The 18,112-nt window shown below is 34.6% G+C and overlaps 2 protein-coding genes across 3 annotated transcripts; one reads left to right on the top strand and one right to left on the bottom strand.

Annotated features, from left to right (window-relative positions):
* The first annotated feature begins 511 nt into the window (after window positions 1-511).
* On the top strand, window positions 512-11,671 carry LOC140812419 (protein SULFUR DEFICIENCY-INDUCED 1-like). Of its 2 annotated transcripts, XM_073170679.1 has the most exons (4): window positions 514-747; window positions 1,152-1,364; window positions 10,643-10,798; window positions 11,059-11,667. In XM_073170679.1, the coding sequence occupies exons 1-4, from the start codon at window positions 628-630 to the stop codon at window positions 11,452-11,454; spliced, it is 885 nt and encodes a 294-aa protein (XP_073026780.1). In that variant the 5' UTR covers window positions 514-627; the 3' UTR covers window positions 11,455-11,667. The 2 variants fall into 2 exon arrangements, with proteins under 2 accessions (XP_073026786.1, XP_073026780.1); XM_073170685.1 differs by lacking the exon at window positions 10,643-10,798 and having other exon boundaries at window positions 512-747; window positions 11,059-11,671.
* A 2,132-nt stretch (window positions 11,672-13,803) lies between these two features.
* Window positions 13,804-16,171, bottom strand: LOC140830869 (vesicle-associated membrane protein 721-like). Its single transcript, XM_073194406.1, has 5 exons — window positions 15,830-16,171; window positions 14,668-14,809; window positions 14,443-14,563; window positions 14,243-14,305; window positions 13,804-14,161 (listed from the first exon to the last, which is right to left on the bottom strand). The coding sequence occupies exons 1-5, from the start codon at window positions 16,017-16,019 to the stop codon at window positions 14,015-14,017; spliced, it is 663 nt and encodes a 220-aa protein (XP_073050507.1). The 5' UTR covers window positions 16,020-16,171; the 3' UTR covers window positions 13,804-14,014.
* Window positions 16,172-18,112: the final 1,941 nt, after the last annotated feature.

The following is an 18,112-nucleotide window of genomic DNA, read 5'->3' as shown; positions in this document are numbered from 1 at the left end:
CCTTTTTGTTTTGGGAAAAAAAAACTATTAGATGTATGGTTTTGACCAAAACGATTTCGAAATATTTTACAACTTAATAAATGTTATTTGTGATTTAATTACATTATACGTACATTAAATCAATTAGTTTGGTGGAAGAGATCATTTGGAAAACTATGAATCTATTACTTTCAAGAAAAAGATTTCCATGCTATTTAATTATATACCGGCAAATCGAAAGACATTGTGAGAATTCTAAATATTAAAACATCGTATAATAATGGCATTTGTAAAATAATTAAATAACTGATTGAGCATATTAAAAAAATGATTTCCTTAATTATGCAGCAGTTAGAAGTCTGCATCAAAATAAATTTTATCTTTTTTTTTACGTACGAGTATTCCAGCCAAAAACTGACACGTGCGAGCCAAGATACGTGGCAACAGTCTTTGGGCCAGATTTATACTGAATCAGGCTCAAAAAACTGAACTTAGACGACCCAGCGTCCACGTTCACTTCCGTTTTCATAATAATTGGTTCGCGCCGTACGTTTATATAGAATAATGGACTCAAATAATTTTCTCCATCTCCATCTGCATCTACCTGCTGTAAGATTCTTGGCATCTGCCGATTCAGAGAAAGAATAAATGGAAATTGGTGCGACGAAGATTAGTTTACTACAGGAGAAATTAGAGAAGGATCTATTTCATGTTGTGTACAAGGTTCCTTCTGGTGATGGCCCCTATGTCCGAGCCAAACATGCTCAGGTCTGTAAAGTTTTCCTTAGTACTTCACGTACATGTTCAGAAGTCTAGAGCTAACAGTAAACAGTACCACCGAGTTTTAATTTCTTGAAACAATAGGGTTTCTTTGAGTGATTCTGCATGTTATTTCCAAGAACCATCTTTGTTTTCGTTTTTTTTTTACTAGACTTGTTATAACTATGTATCCTTGTTAGTTTTACATCTCATCGGTAAATACTGTGGCTTAGTCCAGAGATGGGTTTATATATATTTATATATATATATACACGTCTGGAAGTAACCCTAGCTTATATACGTCAATCGAAGCAGATAAATTTTCGAAAAATGCGCCTGGGTAATAAGTCTCCTAAATCTCATTTACACAGGCCAGTATGATAATTGATTATTTGGTTTGTCGATGCATGCAGCTAGTTTACAAAGATCCGGAGTCGGCGGTCGTGTGGTTTTGGACAGCTATCAATAGTGGGGATAGAGTGTGCAGTGCGCTCAAAGACATGGCGGTGGTTTTGAAACAACTCGACAGAAGTGAACAAGCTATCGAAGCCATCAAATCTTTTCGAGGATTCTGCCCCAAAAATGCCCAAGAATCACTCGACAATGTGCTCATCGACTTGTACAAGGTACAACATATATATATATATATATATATATATATATATATATATATATATATATATATGTCTCTGTGTGTGTCTGCAAAAGGATCTTATTGGACTCTCTGTGATTTGGGTTGAATTTACTACATTAACAAATTTGGGTTTGCTTAAAATTTATTTGGGCAGGCATTAAGGATCTCGTACATTCAACAACATTTGATATCGATCGAGCTTGGATAAATGTTTCTTATAAAAAAATTGTTAAAATGGTACTCTTAAGTTTATCTATTTTGGTTGTTTAAGTAGTTAAAATTTGTTCAAATAAGTTTGGCATTTTCGCAACTATATCCCGATCGAGCTAGAAATTTTTTGGCTAGGGGGCGAAATCGCATTTTTTAAAAATGTTAAAAGGATAAATATAGCATTTTAATAATTAATCACAAAACAATAGTACTTGTATTAATAGTAATGAATAATATGTTGGGAATTCGGTTTTCTCGTGTCCAAAACATAGCAGAAGTTTTAAATTTGTTATTTTGACGTTCAAATAACGTTTTTTGACACTCATATGGTTTAAACAAATTGAAACATTCATAGGATGTTAATGATTATACTTTTAGGTATAGTTTGGTACATGGGATAAGAGAGAGATTGATAAATAATCATCTCTTATCCCATGTTTGTTACATTTTTAGAAAGCTCATGATATTATCATGAGCCCGTGATAAATAATTTTATATAGGGATAAAGTATCTCTTTTATGAGATGTGATAATTTTAATCTAATGATAAAAACACAACAAATGACTTAATTGCCCTCAATATATAAAAATCCTAAACCCTATTGTTCTCTCATTTTACTTGTAGATAGAAATTAAAATTAAATAAATATTTTTATTTATTTTTATATATTATATAATATGATAAATATATAAATGAACTCGAGACAATTATATAAATTATTTGTATGAATCTCAATAAAATTATTAGTATCACTCGATTAACTTTAAAAATTTATATTTGACTTGGCTCACAAAATTAAGGGCTCAATTATCATATTATATAATATATAAAATTAGGTAAAATAAAAATAAATCATGCAAACAATGTCGGCGCATGAACAAATAAGAAATATGAACTCAAGCAACAAATTTGAAATTATAAAATTTATTATGATAAGGTTAATTTTGTCATTATAATCTAATATATAAATTTAATCACTCTTATTAAAATCATACCAAACATTAAATATAATATCCTACATCTTATTTATCCTTAATTTATCCTTATATTATATATCACATGTTTATCCTATCATGTGTACCAAACTATGCCTTAATGAATTAATCACTTGATACCAACTATTTCGAGATTAACGGTGATAGCTCATGTAGTATTTCTTACGAACAATCTTCTTGAAGCTTTTCTTCAATTATCCTATCAAGTCAACGACTAAAACGTTTGCTCCTCATCTAAATTACACTAGAAAGTTTATAAGAGATTTTATGTTTGAGATAAAAAATTATTTGACGGCTTAAACCCTAAAACAAAAGGAGGTGAATTTTCGAAATTTACATGTAGTGGAGGCTAGGGTTTGTGGTCTTCTTACTTAAAATTGAATCCTTAACCTAATTTCTTTAATTATAGGTTTAGATTCTTAATTAAACTTAATGAGTTTAGTTAATTAATTTGACTAGTTGAGCTCGTTTAATTAATTAATACATTATAGTCCATTAAGAACTTTATGATTTAGTATGTTGGACTTGTACTCCTACAAGCACATTATATATATTTCTCACTAAATTTAATTTAATATTTTATAAACTGAACCTTTGAGTTTAATATTTTAAACTCTCAATTTTCATAAATTCAACTCCTAGAATTTATTTTATTCAAATTTTAATCATAATAAATGCAACTCCTTGAATTTATTATATCATAATTTTTTATAAATTCAACTCCTTGAATTTTTTGTCTCAACGAGAACAAATGATCTATTATTTGTATGATTTTCAATTGTTCATGGATATAATTAACCATGGGTTCACAACTCTTTGTGATTCATGACATTTTCTTTTATTCGTGCTTATCCTAATTTGCTCCATTCCATGCACCAACATTTGATCATGAGAATGTCAGAAATCATTTTCTGATAAACCCGTCGAATCATAGTAAGAGCGTCTAGTAGCATCGCCTCATGATTCCCTAGGTATCACTGATAGTGCCTCCAAGAACCAATTGGTTATGATTAACGTATAGTACGATCCCTTCATCTCGTATATCCCGATCAAATTTGCAACCATTGGTTTATCGAGGGTTTCATATTAGATTCGATAGCTATGTGATAATCATGAAATATTCATTTTGTCATCGCATGCACAACTAGAGAACCTTTATCCCTAATGTGCATCTTACACTCCGGAAAAATATTTAATGCACTACTATTTTGTTAGCTCACATAGGATATCTACATCCGTAGGTGAGCAGTGAATTCCCGACTACAATGCAATGGTTCATAAACATGTCTCAATTGCACCCAACCTCGCCACTTTGTGACCCTCGTGGAGTCGGTAAACGAGTCAAATTAGAATCTTAATATGTAGAGTTTCAGTGTTGTCCCAAGTCGTAAAGACTAATGATGTACAATCACAACCACAGACCTTTTCTCTCCATAAATGATAACCACTTGGAAAGTCTGAGGGAGGGTTGTTCGGTACTTCGTCATATGATTACTCATCTGCATGATTGAACATCTCTATGACTTTAGCATAAAAAACGGTACACAAACATCACATATGCTAGTCTTAAGCTCAAGCGGCCTTTATCCTTGTTTTTAGACGGCTGAATGGAATAAAAATGAATTTAGAATATACAGTGTTTGCAAAGGAGTTTTGAGATCGAATCATTTGTATTAAAGTATAGTAAAGGTATTTATCTATGTCGATTATATAGATATACAGATAAAGTAAAAAAGAAACCATGAAACGTAAATTTTATCAAAATAAAGACTGTTTATTACAATTGAGTTAATAAATTCCTTAGTCAACTGTTGGATTACTGGACATCTATTCTAACAATCTCCCACTTGCCCTAGAGCTAGCTACCCATAAATTTTAATCTCATTGTTTCGTGATGTTTCTCAAACAAATTTCCTGACAAGGGCTTTGTAATTGGACCAGCCACGTTATCTTCAGAGACGACTCTCTCGACTGAAATATCTCTTTTTCCCACAATATCCTGGATGATGTGGAATTTTCTCAGTATATGTTTGGATCGCTGATGAGATCTTAGTTGCTTTGCTTGTGCAACGACACCAATGTTGCCGCAGTACACCAGGACTTGATCAACTTAGAAATAACTCCAAACTCTTGGACGTAATTCCTCATCCAAACTGCCTCTTTAGTTGTATCAGATGCAACAATGTATTCAGCTTCAGTGGTGGAATACAAAATGGTGTCTTCCAAGAGATAGCCGTACCATTGAGCATGAATATAAAACTAGATGTTGACTTCGAATCATCTACGTCACTTTGGAAGCTAAAATCAGTGTAGCCTTTCAATTTTAATTCTCCACTCCTATAGACCATGAACAAGTTCTTTGTCCTCCTTAGCTACTTAAGAATATATTTCACAACCTTCCAATACATTAGATCAGGGTTCCCATGATATCTTCTTATAACACTCTGCGCGTAAGCAACATCAGGGCATGTTTATATATTACCGTTAATGATACTACCAATGGCTTACAGATATAAAATACGTGTCATCATCTCTATCTTTTCATCAGTTTTGGGACACATTGTTTTAGATAGAGTACTAGCATGATGCATTGGTAAGTATCATCTCTTGGATTCTTCCATAGATAATCTTTTTAGAATGGTAATCAATATAAGTCGTTTGGATGAGCCCCAACATCTTCTTTGATTTATCTCTATAAATCTTGTATTTCTAATATATTGGATGCTTCACTCATGTCTTTTATGGTCAATTTACTTGCTAACCATAGTTTAATTGATTGCAGTAATCCTACATTATTCTCAGTGAGTAGGATATCATCAATATAAAGTACTAAGAATGTCATTGCACTCCCACAGCCCCACTAACTTTCTTGTACACACATGGTTCTTCAGGATTCTCAGCAAACCGAATTCCTTGATAGTGTTGTTGTGACACCTTAAAAATTAAAATGAGTTTATAATTAGCTACAATAGAGTGTTGTTGTGCAACTTGGGTTAATCATTTTCTTGATAGTGTTGTTGTGCAACTTGAGTTAATCATTTTCTTAAAGCGAAGACGAATACGAAGTAGTTGCTATAGGGGCTCATTGTGGAGTCACGCAGCCGCGGGCCTGGGCTTGGGCTCGAGAAGTTTCAATGGTATCAGAGCTAGTCACCGGAATGAAAAACCGGAAAATAAGTGTTATGCGGGGCAAAGTGCTACGTGCATGGGAGCCACCTTTTGAACATGTGGGCAAAGTGCTACAAGACAGGAGCCATCTCTTGAACCCGTAGGAGCCATCTCTCGATTCTCGACGCTGGTGGATCCAGTGGTCAAGCCGCGACGAGGACATTTCATTCTGAAGGAGGGGTGATTGTGATACTCTTGTCCCACATCTTAAAAATTAAAGATTTAAAATGAGTTTATAATGAGCTACAATGGACTTTTATAGCAACTTGGGTTAATCATTTTCGTAAAGCGAAGACAAATACGAAGTAGTTGCTATATGGGCTCATTGTGGAGTCACGCAGCCGCGGGCCCGGGCTCGGGGCGCGACGTTTGTTAACTCTGAGGTTCCAACTTCTTGACATCTGCTTGAGACCACATATTGATTTCTGAAGCTTGCATACCTTATGCTCGTTTCCTACTGATGTGTATCCTTCAGGTGATAAATATCTTTTTCAATGTCTCTATTTAAAATGTTGTCTTTACATCCATTTTCATATTTCATAGTCATACATGCTGGTATGGATAGTATTATTGAATGGATTTAAACATAGCAACTGGTAAAAAAGTTTCGTAATAGTCAATCCCTTGTCTTTGAGTATGACATTTTTCTACCAGTCTTGCTTTGAAGGTCAATACCTTCCCATCCGCCACTAAGATTTCTTTTGTAGATCCATTTACATCATATGGGAACGATTCTCTCAAGTGGATCCACTAATGTTCAGACTTGTTTTGAATACATAGAGTCAATTTCAGACTGCATGTCTTCAGGACACTTGGATGAATCATAATCAGATATCGCTTCTTTGAAATTCATTGTATCACATCCATCACAAAGATCATCTTGGCCTTGTTCATGAAGAAGCGTGTATCTAGTAGGTTTTCTAATAATCCTGTCAGACCTTCTAGGTGTGTGTATTTCAACTATTGGCTGTCAGGGATTAAGTTCAACTTCTAGTGTTGAGAGAGTATCTTGAATTTTTTCAAGTTCTATCATCTCATCTCTTCTATCTAATATAAATTCCTGCTCTAGAAAGGTGTTATTTCTTGCAACAAACACTTTTGCTTCCTTGGGATAATAAAAATAGTATCCAACTGAATTCTTTGGATATCCCACAAAGTAGCACAAAATGGATCTACTATCCAATTTGTCTCACATTGTCTACTTTACGTAAGCAGAAGATCCCCATATTCTTAATTAAGAATATTTGGGAGTTTTCTCATCTATATCTCATATGGTGTTTTATCCACTCTTTTGTATGGACATTATTAAAAAACATCGCCGCAATTTCAAGCGCAAAGCTCCAAAACGATGTAAGCAATTTAGATCGAACCATGTCCATCAAAGTTTGATTACGACATTCAGAAATACCATTCAATTGTGGTGTCGCTCGTGGATTCCATTGTGAGAGAATCTCATTATCTTTTAGATAATCCAAGAATTCAATATTTAAGTATTCTCCACCTCGATCAGATCGAAGTGTCTTAATATTCCTTTCTAATTGTTTATCTACTTCTGATCTGAATTTTTTGAACTTTCAAATGCTTCATATTTGTGTCTCATCAGATAGACATCCATACTTCGAAAAATCATAAGTAAAAGTAATGAAGTAGGATTGCTCATATTTTGTATTAACACTTAGCGGGTCACAAATGCCTGTGTGGATCAGATCCAGTCGACCATGTGCATGTTCCAAATTTTCATTATAAGGAGTCTTGGTCATTTTTCTTTTTAGACAGGATTCATAAGTAGATAGAGAATTTAGGCCTGACAAGTCAGACATGTTTTCTCCCACTAGTTTGTGCATCATTCTTTGGAAATATGACCTAGTCTAGTGTGTCATATTTGTGCGAGATTTGGATAATCTAATTTTCTTTTGTTTGTTGTTTTCATATTTTCTTGGATACTATTCAATGGAATATCTTTTAATTTTAAGTTATAGAAATCGTTCATTAATTCGTCGGTTCCTATAAACATTTATTCTTGTAAATATTGCAAATACCTTGAAAAAAACACAAGAATAATCATGCCTATCAATCATAGAAATAGAAATACTGTTTTTAACCAACTCATGAACATATAAAACATCTCTCAAAAGTAAGTTAAAAATATTGTCTAAAATCAAAGTAACATTTCTAATAGCAGTTGCAGCAACCCTTGCTCCATTCCCTAATCTTAGAAATGTCTCACCATCTCTAAGTCTCCTGTTTCTTGCCATCACCTGCAAATCATTGCATATATGAGAACCACATCCGATATCCAATACCCAAGAAGAAGAATTATTTGAGACATTTATTTCTATGCAAAACATACCATGGCCAAAATGCTTCTGGGAAAGATACTCCGTGCAGGTACGACTCCAATGTCCAGGATTGTTGCAGTAGAAACAGATATGTTATGACTTGTCGGGATTTGTTGGCTCGAGAGTGGGTTTCTTGTATGGATTTTTGTTGGGCTCATTCTTCTTCGGTGGGGCAGAACTTTTCTTCCCCTCTATTTTGGGCTCTCTTTTTCATACCGGACGACGAGCCCACTAGAAGAACATGCTTTTCTTTCTTGATTGTAGCCTCATAAGTAGTAAGCATGTTGATCAATTCTTCAAGGGTAGCCTCAAGCTTGTTCATATTAAAATTGACCACAAATCCATCGAATGAGGGGACAATGACAGCTAGAGAATATCAGTCGAGTGCTCACTAGGATAAACCACATCGAGTCCCACCAACTTCTCAATGAACCCGATCTTCATAACACTATGCTCATGGACCGAAGTCTCATCGTGCAGACGTGTAGTCATGAGTTCTTTAACAGTAGCATATCTCTTTGAGCGAGTTTGTACACCATATAGCTCTTTCAGATGAAGGTGAATGTCGGTAGTATTTACCGCCTCCTCGAACCTCCTTTGAAGTTCATTCGACATAGAAGCTAACATGTAGCTTTCAGCTTGAAGATCACGGTGGTTGCTTCTTATCAAGCACATACGCAATCCTTACCGAGTTCAGAGCAATCTTCAAATTTCGAAACCAGTCATTATAGTTAGAGCCATTCAACTTTTTCTTTTATCAAGAATGATTGAAAGCGGGTTACGAGACGTCACCTTAAATATACTGAAAACGAAAATATATAATGTTTATTAATTATTTTAAAATCATTTTAAGTTATAAAATATGGATTTTTATTTTATAGTTTTCTCTTCCACTATTTTGACATTTTCGCCGCTCTCTGATGAAAAAGGAAAATTATATTTCTTTACTAGGCCTGTAGAGCCCAATTAGACAAGTATGTTCCCGAATAATATCAGCTAATTATAATTTCTAAAAAGTAGAATTCAATTGCAACTCTATGAATTCTCTCTGTGTTTTGCCTCACGTTTAGTAAAGACCCAATAGTATGGCGTCGTTTATTTTTACGTGTCAAACTGACCCATCAGTATTGTGTGACCCTCAATGATTCAGAGATACAGATAGCCGTTGGTTCATAACAGTTTGTGATTCAGGACATTTTCATTTATTCAGGCTCACCCTAATTGTCACATTCCATGCACCAACATTTGATCATGAGAATATCAGAAATCATATTGTTATTAAACCCATGAAATCTAGTAAGAGTGTTTAGTAGCATCGCACCATGATTCCTTAGGTATCACTAATAATGTTTGCAAGAACCAATCGGTTATGATTAACGTACAGTACGGTCCCTTCATCTCATATATCAAGGTCTAATCTGCAACCATTGGTTCATCGAGGATTGCATATTAGATTCGATAGTTATTTGATACATTCATGAAATATTTATAGTGTCATCGCATGTACAACTAGAGAACCTTGTCCATAATGTGCATCATACACTACTATTTCGTTAGATCACATAGGATATCCACATCTGTAGGTGTTCCCGACTATAATGCACTGGTTCTTACACATGTCGCAATTGCATCCAACCTCGCCATCTTGTGACCTTCGCGGAGTCGATAAACGAGTCAAAGAACAATCCTAGTATGTAGAGCCTCGGTGTTGTCCCGGGTTGTAAGGACTAATGATGTATAATCACAACCACAGACTTTTCCTCTCGATGAATGATAACTTCTTGGAAAGTTTGAGGGAGGATTGTTCGGTACAATCATCATATGATTACTCATCTACATGATTGGACATCTTTATGTCCTTGCCATTCTTTATACCTTTACCATGAAACACAGGCACACAACATCACAGATGCTAGTATCAACCTCAAGTAGCTTTTATCCTTGTTTTTAGGCGGTTAAATTGACTAGGAACGAATTTAGACTATATAGTTGTTACAAATGAGTTTCAAGATAAAATTACGATTCATTTATATTAAAGTATAATCAATGTTTTTATCTATGTCGATTGCATGAACATACAGATAAAGCAAAACGAAACCTATATAACGTAATATATCAAAATAAAAACTGTTTATTACAACTGAGTAAATAAATTTTTTAGTCAGCTGTTGTCTTACAAGACATATACTCTAATATAATATTTTGTATATATTATAATTAAGAAAGTTAATTGTAAGAAATTTATTTCTAATCGAAAGTATTAATTTTTATATATTTATGGAATAAAATTTATATGTAAAAAATTTGAGGCTCTGTCACTATGTGTCATTATTTTTCAGTGTCATATTACCTCGTCAATTCTTTGGTAAAATAGAATCAACTGCTAAGTTATATGTACAAAACTCAATTTTGACTAGTTAAAAAATAAAAACTCAAAGTAAAATTGGGAGATATTCAAATAAGTTCATTCTCTTTTTAGGGGAGATATGATGTATAATTATTTATTTTCATGGTTATATTTATTTGACTTGTATGTTATTTAATATGATGATTTTCAGAAATGTGGGAAATATGATGAACAAATAGTGCTGATAAAGCGTAAGCTGAAATCAATATACTTAGGAGAAGCTTTCAATGGGAAACCCACAAAAAGTGGTCGTTCTCATGGCAAGAAGATTCAGGTTTCTATCAAACAAGAAACCTCGAGATTACTGGTAAATATATACACATTACATTTGTATAGGGTTGATTTTCTATAATAATAAATTTATCGGTTTGTTTGGACAAATTTACTCGACTACGAATTTAAAATCTCAAATTGTTATTTTCTGAGTCATAATCGTGATGGATTTCAAATTCAATAATTTCGAATTTTTCCATCAGATACTTCCTCAAATTAAATACTTTAGCACAAACACAATCTAATGTTTGTTCAATCTATTGAATATGGACGCTCAATTGTTCATTGTGACAGGGAAATCTTGGATGGGCTTACATGAAAAAGCCCAATTACATGGCAGCCGAGGTTGTGTATCGTAAGGCCCAAATGATAGACCCCGATACCAACAAGGCCTTAAACCTAGGCTATTGCCTCATCAAACAGGCCCGATATGAAGAAGCCTATTTATTCCTTCAAGATGTCTTGCAATGCAAACTTCCAGGATCTGATGATTTAAAATCAAGAAATAGAGCCGAAGAGTTGCTGCTCGAATTGGAATCAAAGCATCCGTCTCTTCCTACATTTTCAAATTCTCCTCAACTGAATTTCGAAAACGATTTCGTCGAGGCCCTCGAACGAATGATGATGAACGAATGGGCGACGACTAGATCGAGGAGGCTGCCCATTTTTGAAGAGATTTCTCAGTTTTAAGATAAGCAACGTTAATTTCGTCGAAAAGAGTGGATAGAGGTTGAAGATTCAAAAATTCTTGGATGTAGATTATGTTGAATAATAGTGTGTTAGAATTATGTGTATATGTATGGAGTTTGGGGACTTGACTTCAATGTGGAGAGAAGGGCAAGTTATTAGTCCGTGGGGCTTCGTTTATAAAACTCATTTGTTTTGTTTCGATGTATAAAAATATTATAATGTTTGTAAATATTTTTTTAAAAAATTGATTATTGATGGAATTTTTTTTACGAAATTTTAAATCGATAATGATTTTTTAGAAAACTTTTAAAAACACTACATATATGAGTTATGGGGACAGATACGGGGTACCATGGTTATTTGATGATGGCAAAAACTTGTGTGAGACGGTCTCACGGATCTTATTTGTGAGACGGATCTCTTATTTGGGTCACCCATGAAAAAGTATCACTTTTTATGCTAAGAGTATTACTTTTTATTGTGAATATGGGTAGGGTTGACCCGTCTCACAGATTATGATCCGTGAGACGGTCTCACATGAGACTCACTCTTTGATGATAAATTTAAATATACGTAAAGATATATTTTATTGGTGTTTATACATTTAAATTACAAACAGTTGCTTCGTTCATGCCTAGGCCTTAATATTTTTTAAGTTCTTTTGAAATTTTAGGGAGAGTGTGTCACGCCCCCAGACCAGGGTTAGTCGACATCGGCGTTGTTTTACAACTTGGAAAACAACAAGCCTCGTAGCACAGTATAAACCAAAACCAGTCTATTATTCATAAAATCATCGTCTTTACAACTTAAATAAAAATATGCGGAAGCGATAAACATAAACTAAGCTTTAAAACTTCTGGAATAACTCGAGATCTCCTACCATCCCCAAAATTTGCTCTTGCTCATCTTCATCCATTTGCTCTTCTTTCTTATCTGGGTGGGAATGAAGTAAGGGGTGAGTATTTTGGGAAATACTCAGCAAGTGGGGGCCGATCGTGCATAACAAATATCGAGGATATACATACGAATAAATTATCGAATCTCAATATTAAGCATGTTGAATCAAATACTAACACAAATACGAATATAGCACTGAAAATCATCTCATTTTCTATGGTTTTTACTGATCAGTCCCCTATATGTTACTCCTCTAAGGGGCGAGGCCAAAGGAACGGTTATTATAACCCACCGCATCAGGGCCTAAACAAAGCATATCAACATGCTTTCAAATATTATAACTGATATCGAAAAACGAATAATTCAGGGGATTTCATACCAAAAAGAAATGAATATATCATGCCGATCGAATTTTCAAAGTCATATTTAATTTGTTTTCGAAATATATCATGCTCACTTAAAAAGAAAATAAGTGTGCCAAATCTTTTATATAATAATACATATATATTCAAAAGTCCACTTTAAAAATAATTAAACAAGTGAACCGTATTTATCAAAAGAATATAAATATCGAGAGTCACTTAAAATAAACATAAGTGTGCAATTTTATATAATAATATCAAAAATCCGCTTACAAAGGAATACATATCAAAAGCCCACTTACAGTATTCTGACTGCTCAAGGAAACGTGAATGGTGAGATTGCGGCAGAGCTTCGCTACTTGAGGATGAAAGCTTCGAAAATACGGTGATGCTAGAGAGGATTTCGAGATTTGGGAGTGCAAGTTCTGAATGAAGAGTCCTCCTATTTATAGGCACGGAAAATCAACTTACAAGGTAAGCTCTGAAGTCGCTCCACGAATGACGCTGATGGCTAATCAAATGTGTGATTGCACTAATCTCTCTCGGATGAACGTAGACTGCTTTCTTGTACAGGTTCGTGACGTATCTGGACTGTATTACAAATTTGCTAGCTTCCTTATTGAGAAAACTTCCTTATATACAATATAATATTTCCAATTAGGTGGATATCCAGCATTAATTTACTGTGTAACTTGCACTGGATTTCGATTTCCATGTATTATTTATATTTTCAAATTTATTATAACTCGAAAATAAATTCTTATACATGTCTATATTTAATTAATTATGTGCCCAAAAATGTGGGTTCTCACAGAGTGTGTATAAGAGACGTTGGGAATATTTTTGTATGAGAATTTTGGATGGACTTGGAGAGGGTGGTAATAATGTGTTCTAATTCGTGCATCGGACGGAGGTGATATTGCGGCCACAAATATGCACAAATCAACTCACAAATTCTCCTATTAAAAAAACAAACCACTTCAAAAATTACGTTCCTGCTTGAGAGAATAAAATGTGATAAATGCTGAATGGAAAGATCTCTCAAGCACCAGAGACAACCTGCAGTAAATTTTGATTGAGCAACAAAACGGAACTTCTCAATCTATCACACGCACAATTTCCGACTCTTCATAGTAATATACTCTGAGGATTCTCAAGTACAGACTATACAAACATCGCCTCACGAATTTTAGATAATACCATAGGGGCAAAACAGGTCACCAAAAAAATTTATTGGAAACAAACTATTCGAGTGACTAGGCAACACCATCGCCATGCATGACCAGCTTATGAAACACATGCTAATGACATTTGAATCCACCGCAAACCGACAAAACTATAATGAGGATCAAAGCAATGATAATTCCTAGAACAATCAGCTTTATCTTCATATTCTGCAGCCACATCTTTCTCCTCATCTGGGTTCCTTGGGTTCTAAAGTCTTGTGCCTGTCACACACATCAGGATGCTATTTTCCATACTTGAGAGAGTGATAATAATAATTAATGACAAATGGCGTTTTTACATACCTGAGAGCGAAGATTCTCGGTTTTATCAACCAGAAGCTCAATTTTCTCTCCACGGTCAAGAACCTGCAGACATGGAAAGCTTCATGTTAAGTCACGCGATTAATCGAAACTCAGATTAATATCAGATTATCTGATGATGAATTTCAATTTTTCTAAGAAATAAAATAACAATCAGGTATGTAATGTTAAAAATGTGTCACCTTTTCAATGTTCTCCATCATCACCCCTTTGACTTCTGAAACCTGAGCTTTCACCTTTGCCAGCTTGCTGATCTCCTCTGGATGATCCACACAGTACTGCATTTGCTCCTTCATTTTGGGCCTAGGTTGAGATCATTGGATTAAGAAACAAAAAAGACTGGTTGACAAAAGAATGAATCTATTGATATAGAAAGACAAGAGAAGCAGTCAGCGAAAAAATAATACCCAAACTCTCTATTCAGGCTGTTGGCCACAGCCGTAGCAGCCTTCCCTCCGCTATATTTCTTGGTAAATTCCTCCTTCACTCTTTCTAAAAATGCAATAGGAATCTGTCTCCCAATGGATTCAACAGCCACGACACAATATGCTGTTATTCACAACCACAGACTGTTAGTCCACAAAAACAAAATTAAGATAAACAAGAAAAGTATAGAGCACAACAAGCTAGGCTTTATAAACATGCACATATTGAACAGTATATGGCTACACATTAATAAGTGTCCCCGGTAAAAGTAAAAGATGCCAAAAAATCTTGGATAAATTTATTCTATGAAAATTTAATCAAACCAATTAAAAGTTTCCACCATTCCATAGAAAGAATTCATAAGTTGACGCAAACTGCAAACTAGTGCAAAAAGATCTTCTCAACTCTATAGCCCATACAATCAGATTTATAATCTCCCCAAAGCAAAAAGCTCACAATCAATGAGGAAGAACCACGCTTCATTAGCTAAATAATATAATATGTAGGAGAGTCCATTAGCATGTGTCAAGCAACATAATTACATTACTAACTGACTCACTGTAACAAACAATGTTTTCGCATAACATAGGGTACAATCAAAACATTGTGCAGCATTGCATTATTCTATGGTTCATGCAACCTGTCATACAAAAAATGGTCAGTTACATCAAAGCCAGATTACAGGTCCATTATACCACCATAACTGGAAAACCTGAAACACAAGATTAGTGACTTGCTCATCGTCAACTATGCATGCTCTCATAATCAACCTGATAAGATTATAACTAATGGGTTGGTACAAAAGCTTGTAAAGAATAAAAAAGGCCACAAGCAAGGGATTGAACTAAAACTTCATACCTGAAGTCCTAAACCACAGAGTACTATGCATGATAATAATAAATCCCCAACTTGACACAAAATGACTGTTAAATGATTAAACCATCAAACACCTAATCCCCAATCAAGATGATCAACAAGACGCAGTTTGTTTACAAACATCAGAACAAGTTATCATAATTTGGTAAGCTACCCGAAATCAACAATTACTCATAATAACCAAGCAAAGAAAGTACCAAAAACCAAACAACATTCGAAAACAAAAACAAATAACAGAACAAACAGATCAGATATGCGGGAGCTTACTGAATCCATCCTCAACGAGATAATTGAAGGTGTGGCCATCGCAGTTGTAGGTGAACTTATTGTTAGTAGCAGGGAGTTTCTGAAGGCACTGCGCCGCGATTCCTGTGAAATTCCCCGTGAACTCGGTGTACTCCGCCAGGATCACCGTTCCACGCGCTACGAAGCTGTAGATCAACGATTGCTGCCCCATTTCTCTTCCTCTTTCCACCCAGCGATAAACCCTAAACCTACCCACTTTAGTCTCGGTACAATTTCGAGTTTGAAAAGGAGAGAGAGAGAGAGAGGAAAGAGAATACAGGAGAGTCGAGTCTAGAGAGAGAAAGGGACCGTAGATGGGACTACCCTGTGCATTTCGAATAAACAAATAGCTTTGCACGCACGAATATTCTAAATTTGGATTATTTTATATAATAAAATTTAAATATCTTTATATATATATATTGATATACGATATTATGATTAAATCATAAATTTGTATTTGATATATGATTTGATAAATTAATTTATATTATCACATCACTCTAAAATTAATTACTAATTTTTTATAGTTAAAACTTAAAACAACGTTCCTTTCAAAATAACCACTCCATTATTTGTTAATTATATATTGTGATTGATTTAAAAATTATATTTTTTAAGTTAAAAAATATTAAGAAATGATGTAAAAATTAAGAATTAAACATCACTTAGTTTCAAAATCGTATAAATTATTGGTAAGTCCAAATCTAAGTCAACCCCAAGGGACTTTGGGCCAAATAATTCGAGACTCCGACCCCACCTATTTTACTCTCCACAGGCCCAACCCAGTTATATTCATTTCGTATGTCCAAATCATTTTGATCGTGTTTCACTAGAGGATAAAAGATTACATGTGCTAAGTTGTGTATTTATATGCAAACTAAACCACAATAAACCCAGCTATATATTTTCCTCACTAACAAGAGTTCCAATATTTTTTTTTCATGAAGTTACTTTTATAAATATTGTTTGAGTTCGAAACTAGCATATGTTATTTAAATGTCACGTTTCATTGGTAATAACATCGACATGTTTGTTCATATAGATGAGCGGTAATTGGATTAGTCACATAACAACTCTCTCTTGGACTTTCCAAGTTGTTATCACTTATCGAGTGGATTATTCTATGGTTATAGTTGTACATAATTGGTTTATTTTATCCAATACAACAAGGGTCACGTCTCGAGACCACGGTTAGTCGACACTGACGTTATTTAACAATCACATAATCGAAAACAATAAACCCCATAGTATAGTATAAATCAAAACTATTTATATCATAATTTACATAGAAAATATCATTGTCTTTACAACAGAATAACTTAAACGATATAAATAATGCGGAAGCGTTTTACAATTTTAATAAAACATAAAATTAAATTAAATGTTTTCGTGTGTCCCTCACCAGCCCCAAAACTGGTCTGAATCTTCTTCCTCGATCTATTCTTCGGTCTTATCTAGAGAGGATAGAGTAAGGAGGTGACTGATATGATATGATCGTCACTCGATAATGAGGGTCGTTCGAGCACATACATAACAAATATACTTGAATTTCGAAAACACATACCATGCATAACATTATTTATATCATCAACATATTTTTGACTTAGGCAATGAGATTCCTCTACTTTTTTATAGTTACTTGTCACGCCCCGAGCCCAGGCCCGCGCCTGCGTGACTGCACAAGGGGCCCCTATAGCAACTACTTCGTATTCATCCTCGCTTTACGAAAATGATTAACCCAAGTTGCTATAGAACTCCATTGTAAGCCATTATAAACTCATTTTAAATGTTTGATTTTTTCGATGTGGGACAAGGGTATCACAATCACCCCTCCTTCAGAACGCGACGTCCTCGTCGCGGTCTGACCCCTCGATCCACCAGCACCGAGAATCTAGAGGTGGCTCCTACAAGTTCAAGAGGTGGCTCTCGTCATGTAGCACTTTGCCCCGCAGGTTCAAGAGGTGGCTCTCATGCACGTAGCACTTTGCCTCGCATAGCACTTATTTCCCGGTGTTCCATGCCGGTGACTGGCTCTGATACCATTCTGTCACGCCCCGAGCCCGAGTCCGGGCCCGTGCCTGCGTGACTGCACAAGGGGCCCCTATAGCAACTACTTCGTATTCGTCCTCGCTTTACGAAAATGATTAACCAAAGTTGCTATAGAAGTTCATTGTAAGCCATTATAAACTCATTTTAAATGTTTGATTTTTTCGATGTGGGATAAGGTATCACATAAGATATCAGTCCCTAATTTTTACTCCT

This window comes from Primulina eburnea, chromosome 1 (assembly GCF_022965805.1).
Source record: "Primulina eburnea isolate SZY01 chromosome 1, ASM2296580v1, whole genome shotgun sequence".
Taxonomy (NCBI): Eukaryota; Viridiplantae; Streptophyta; class Magnoliopsida; order Lamiales; family Gesneriaceae; genus Primulina; species Primulina eburnea.
This window is presented reverse-complemented; position numbering and strand designations above follow the sequence as displayed.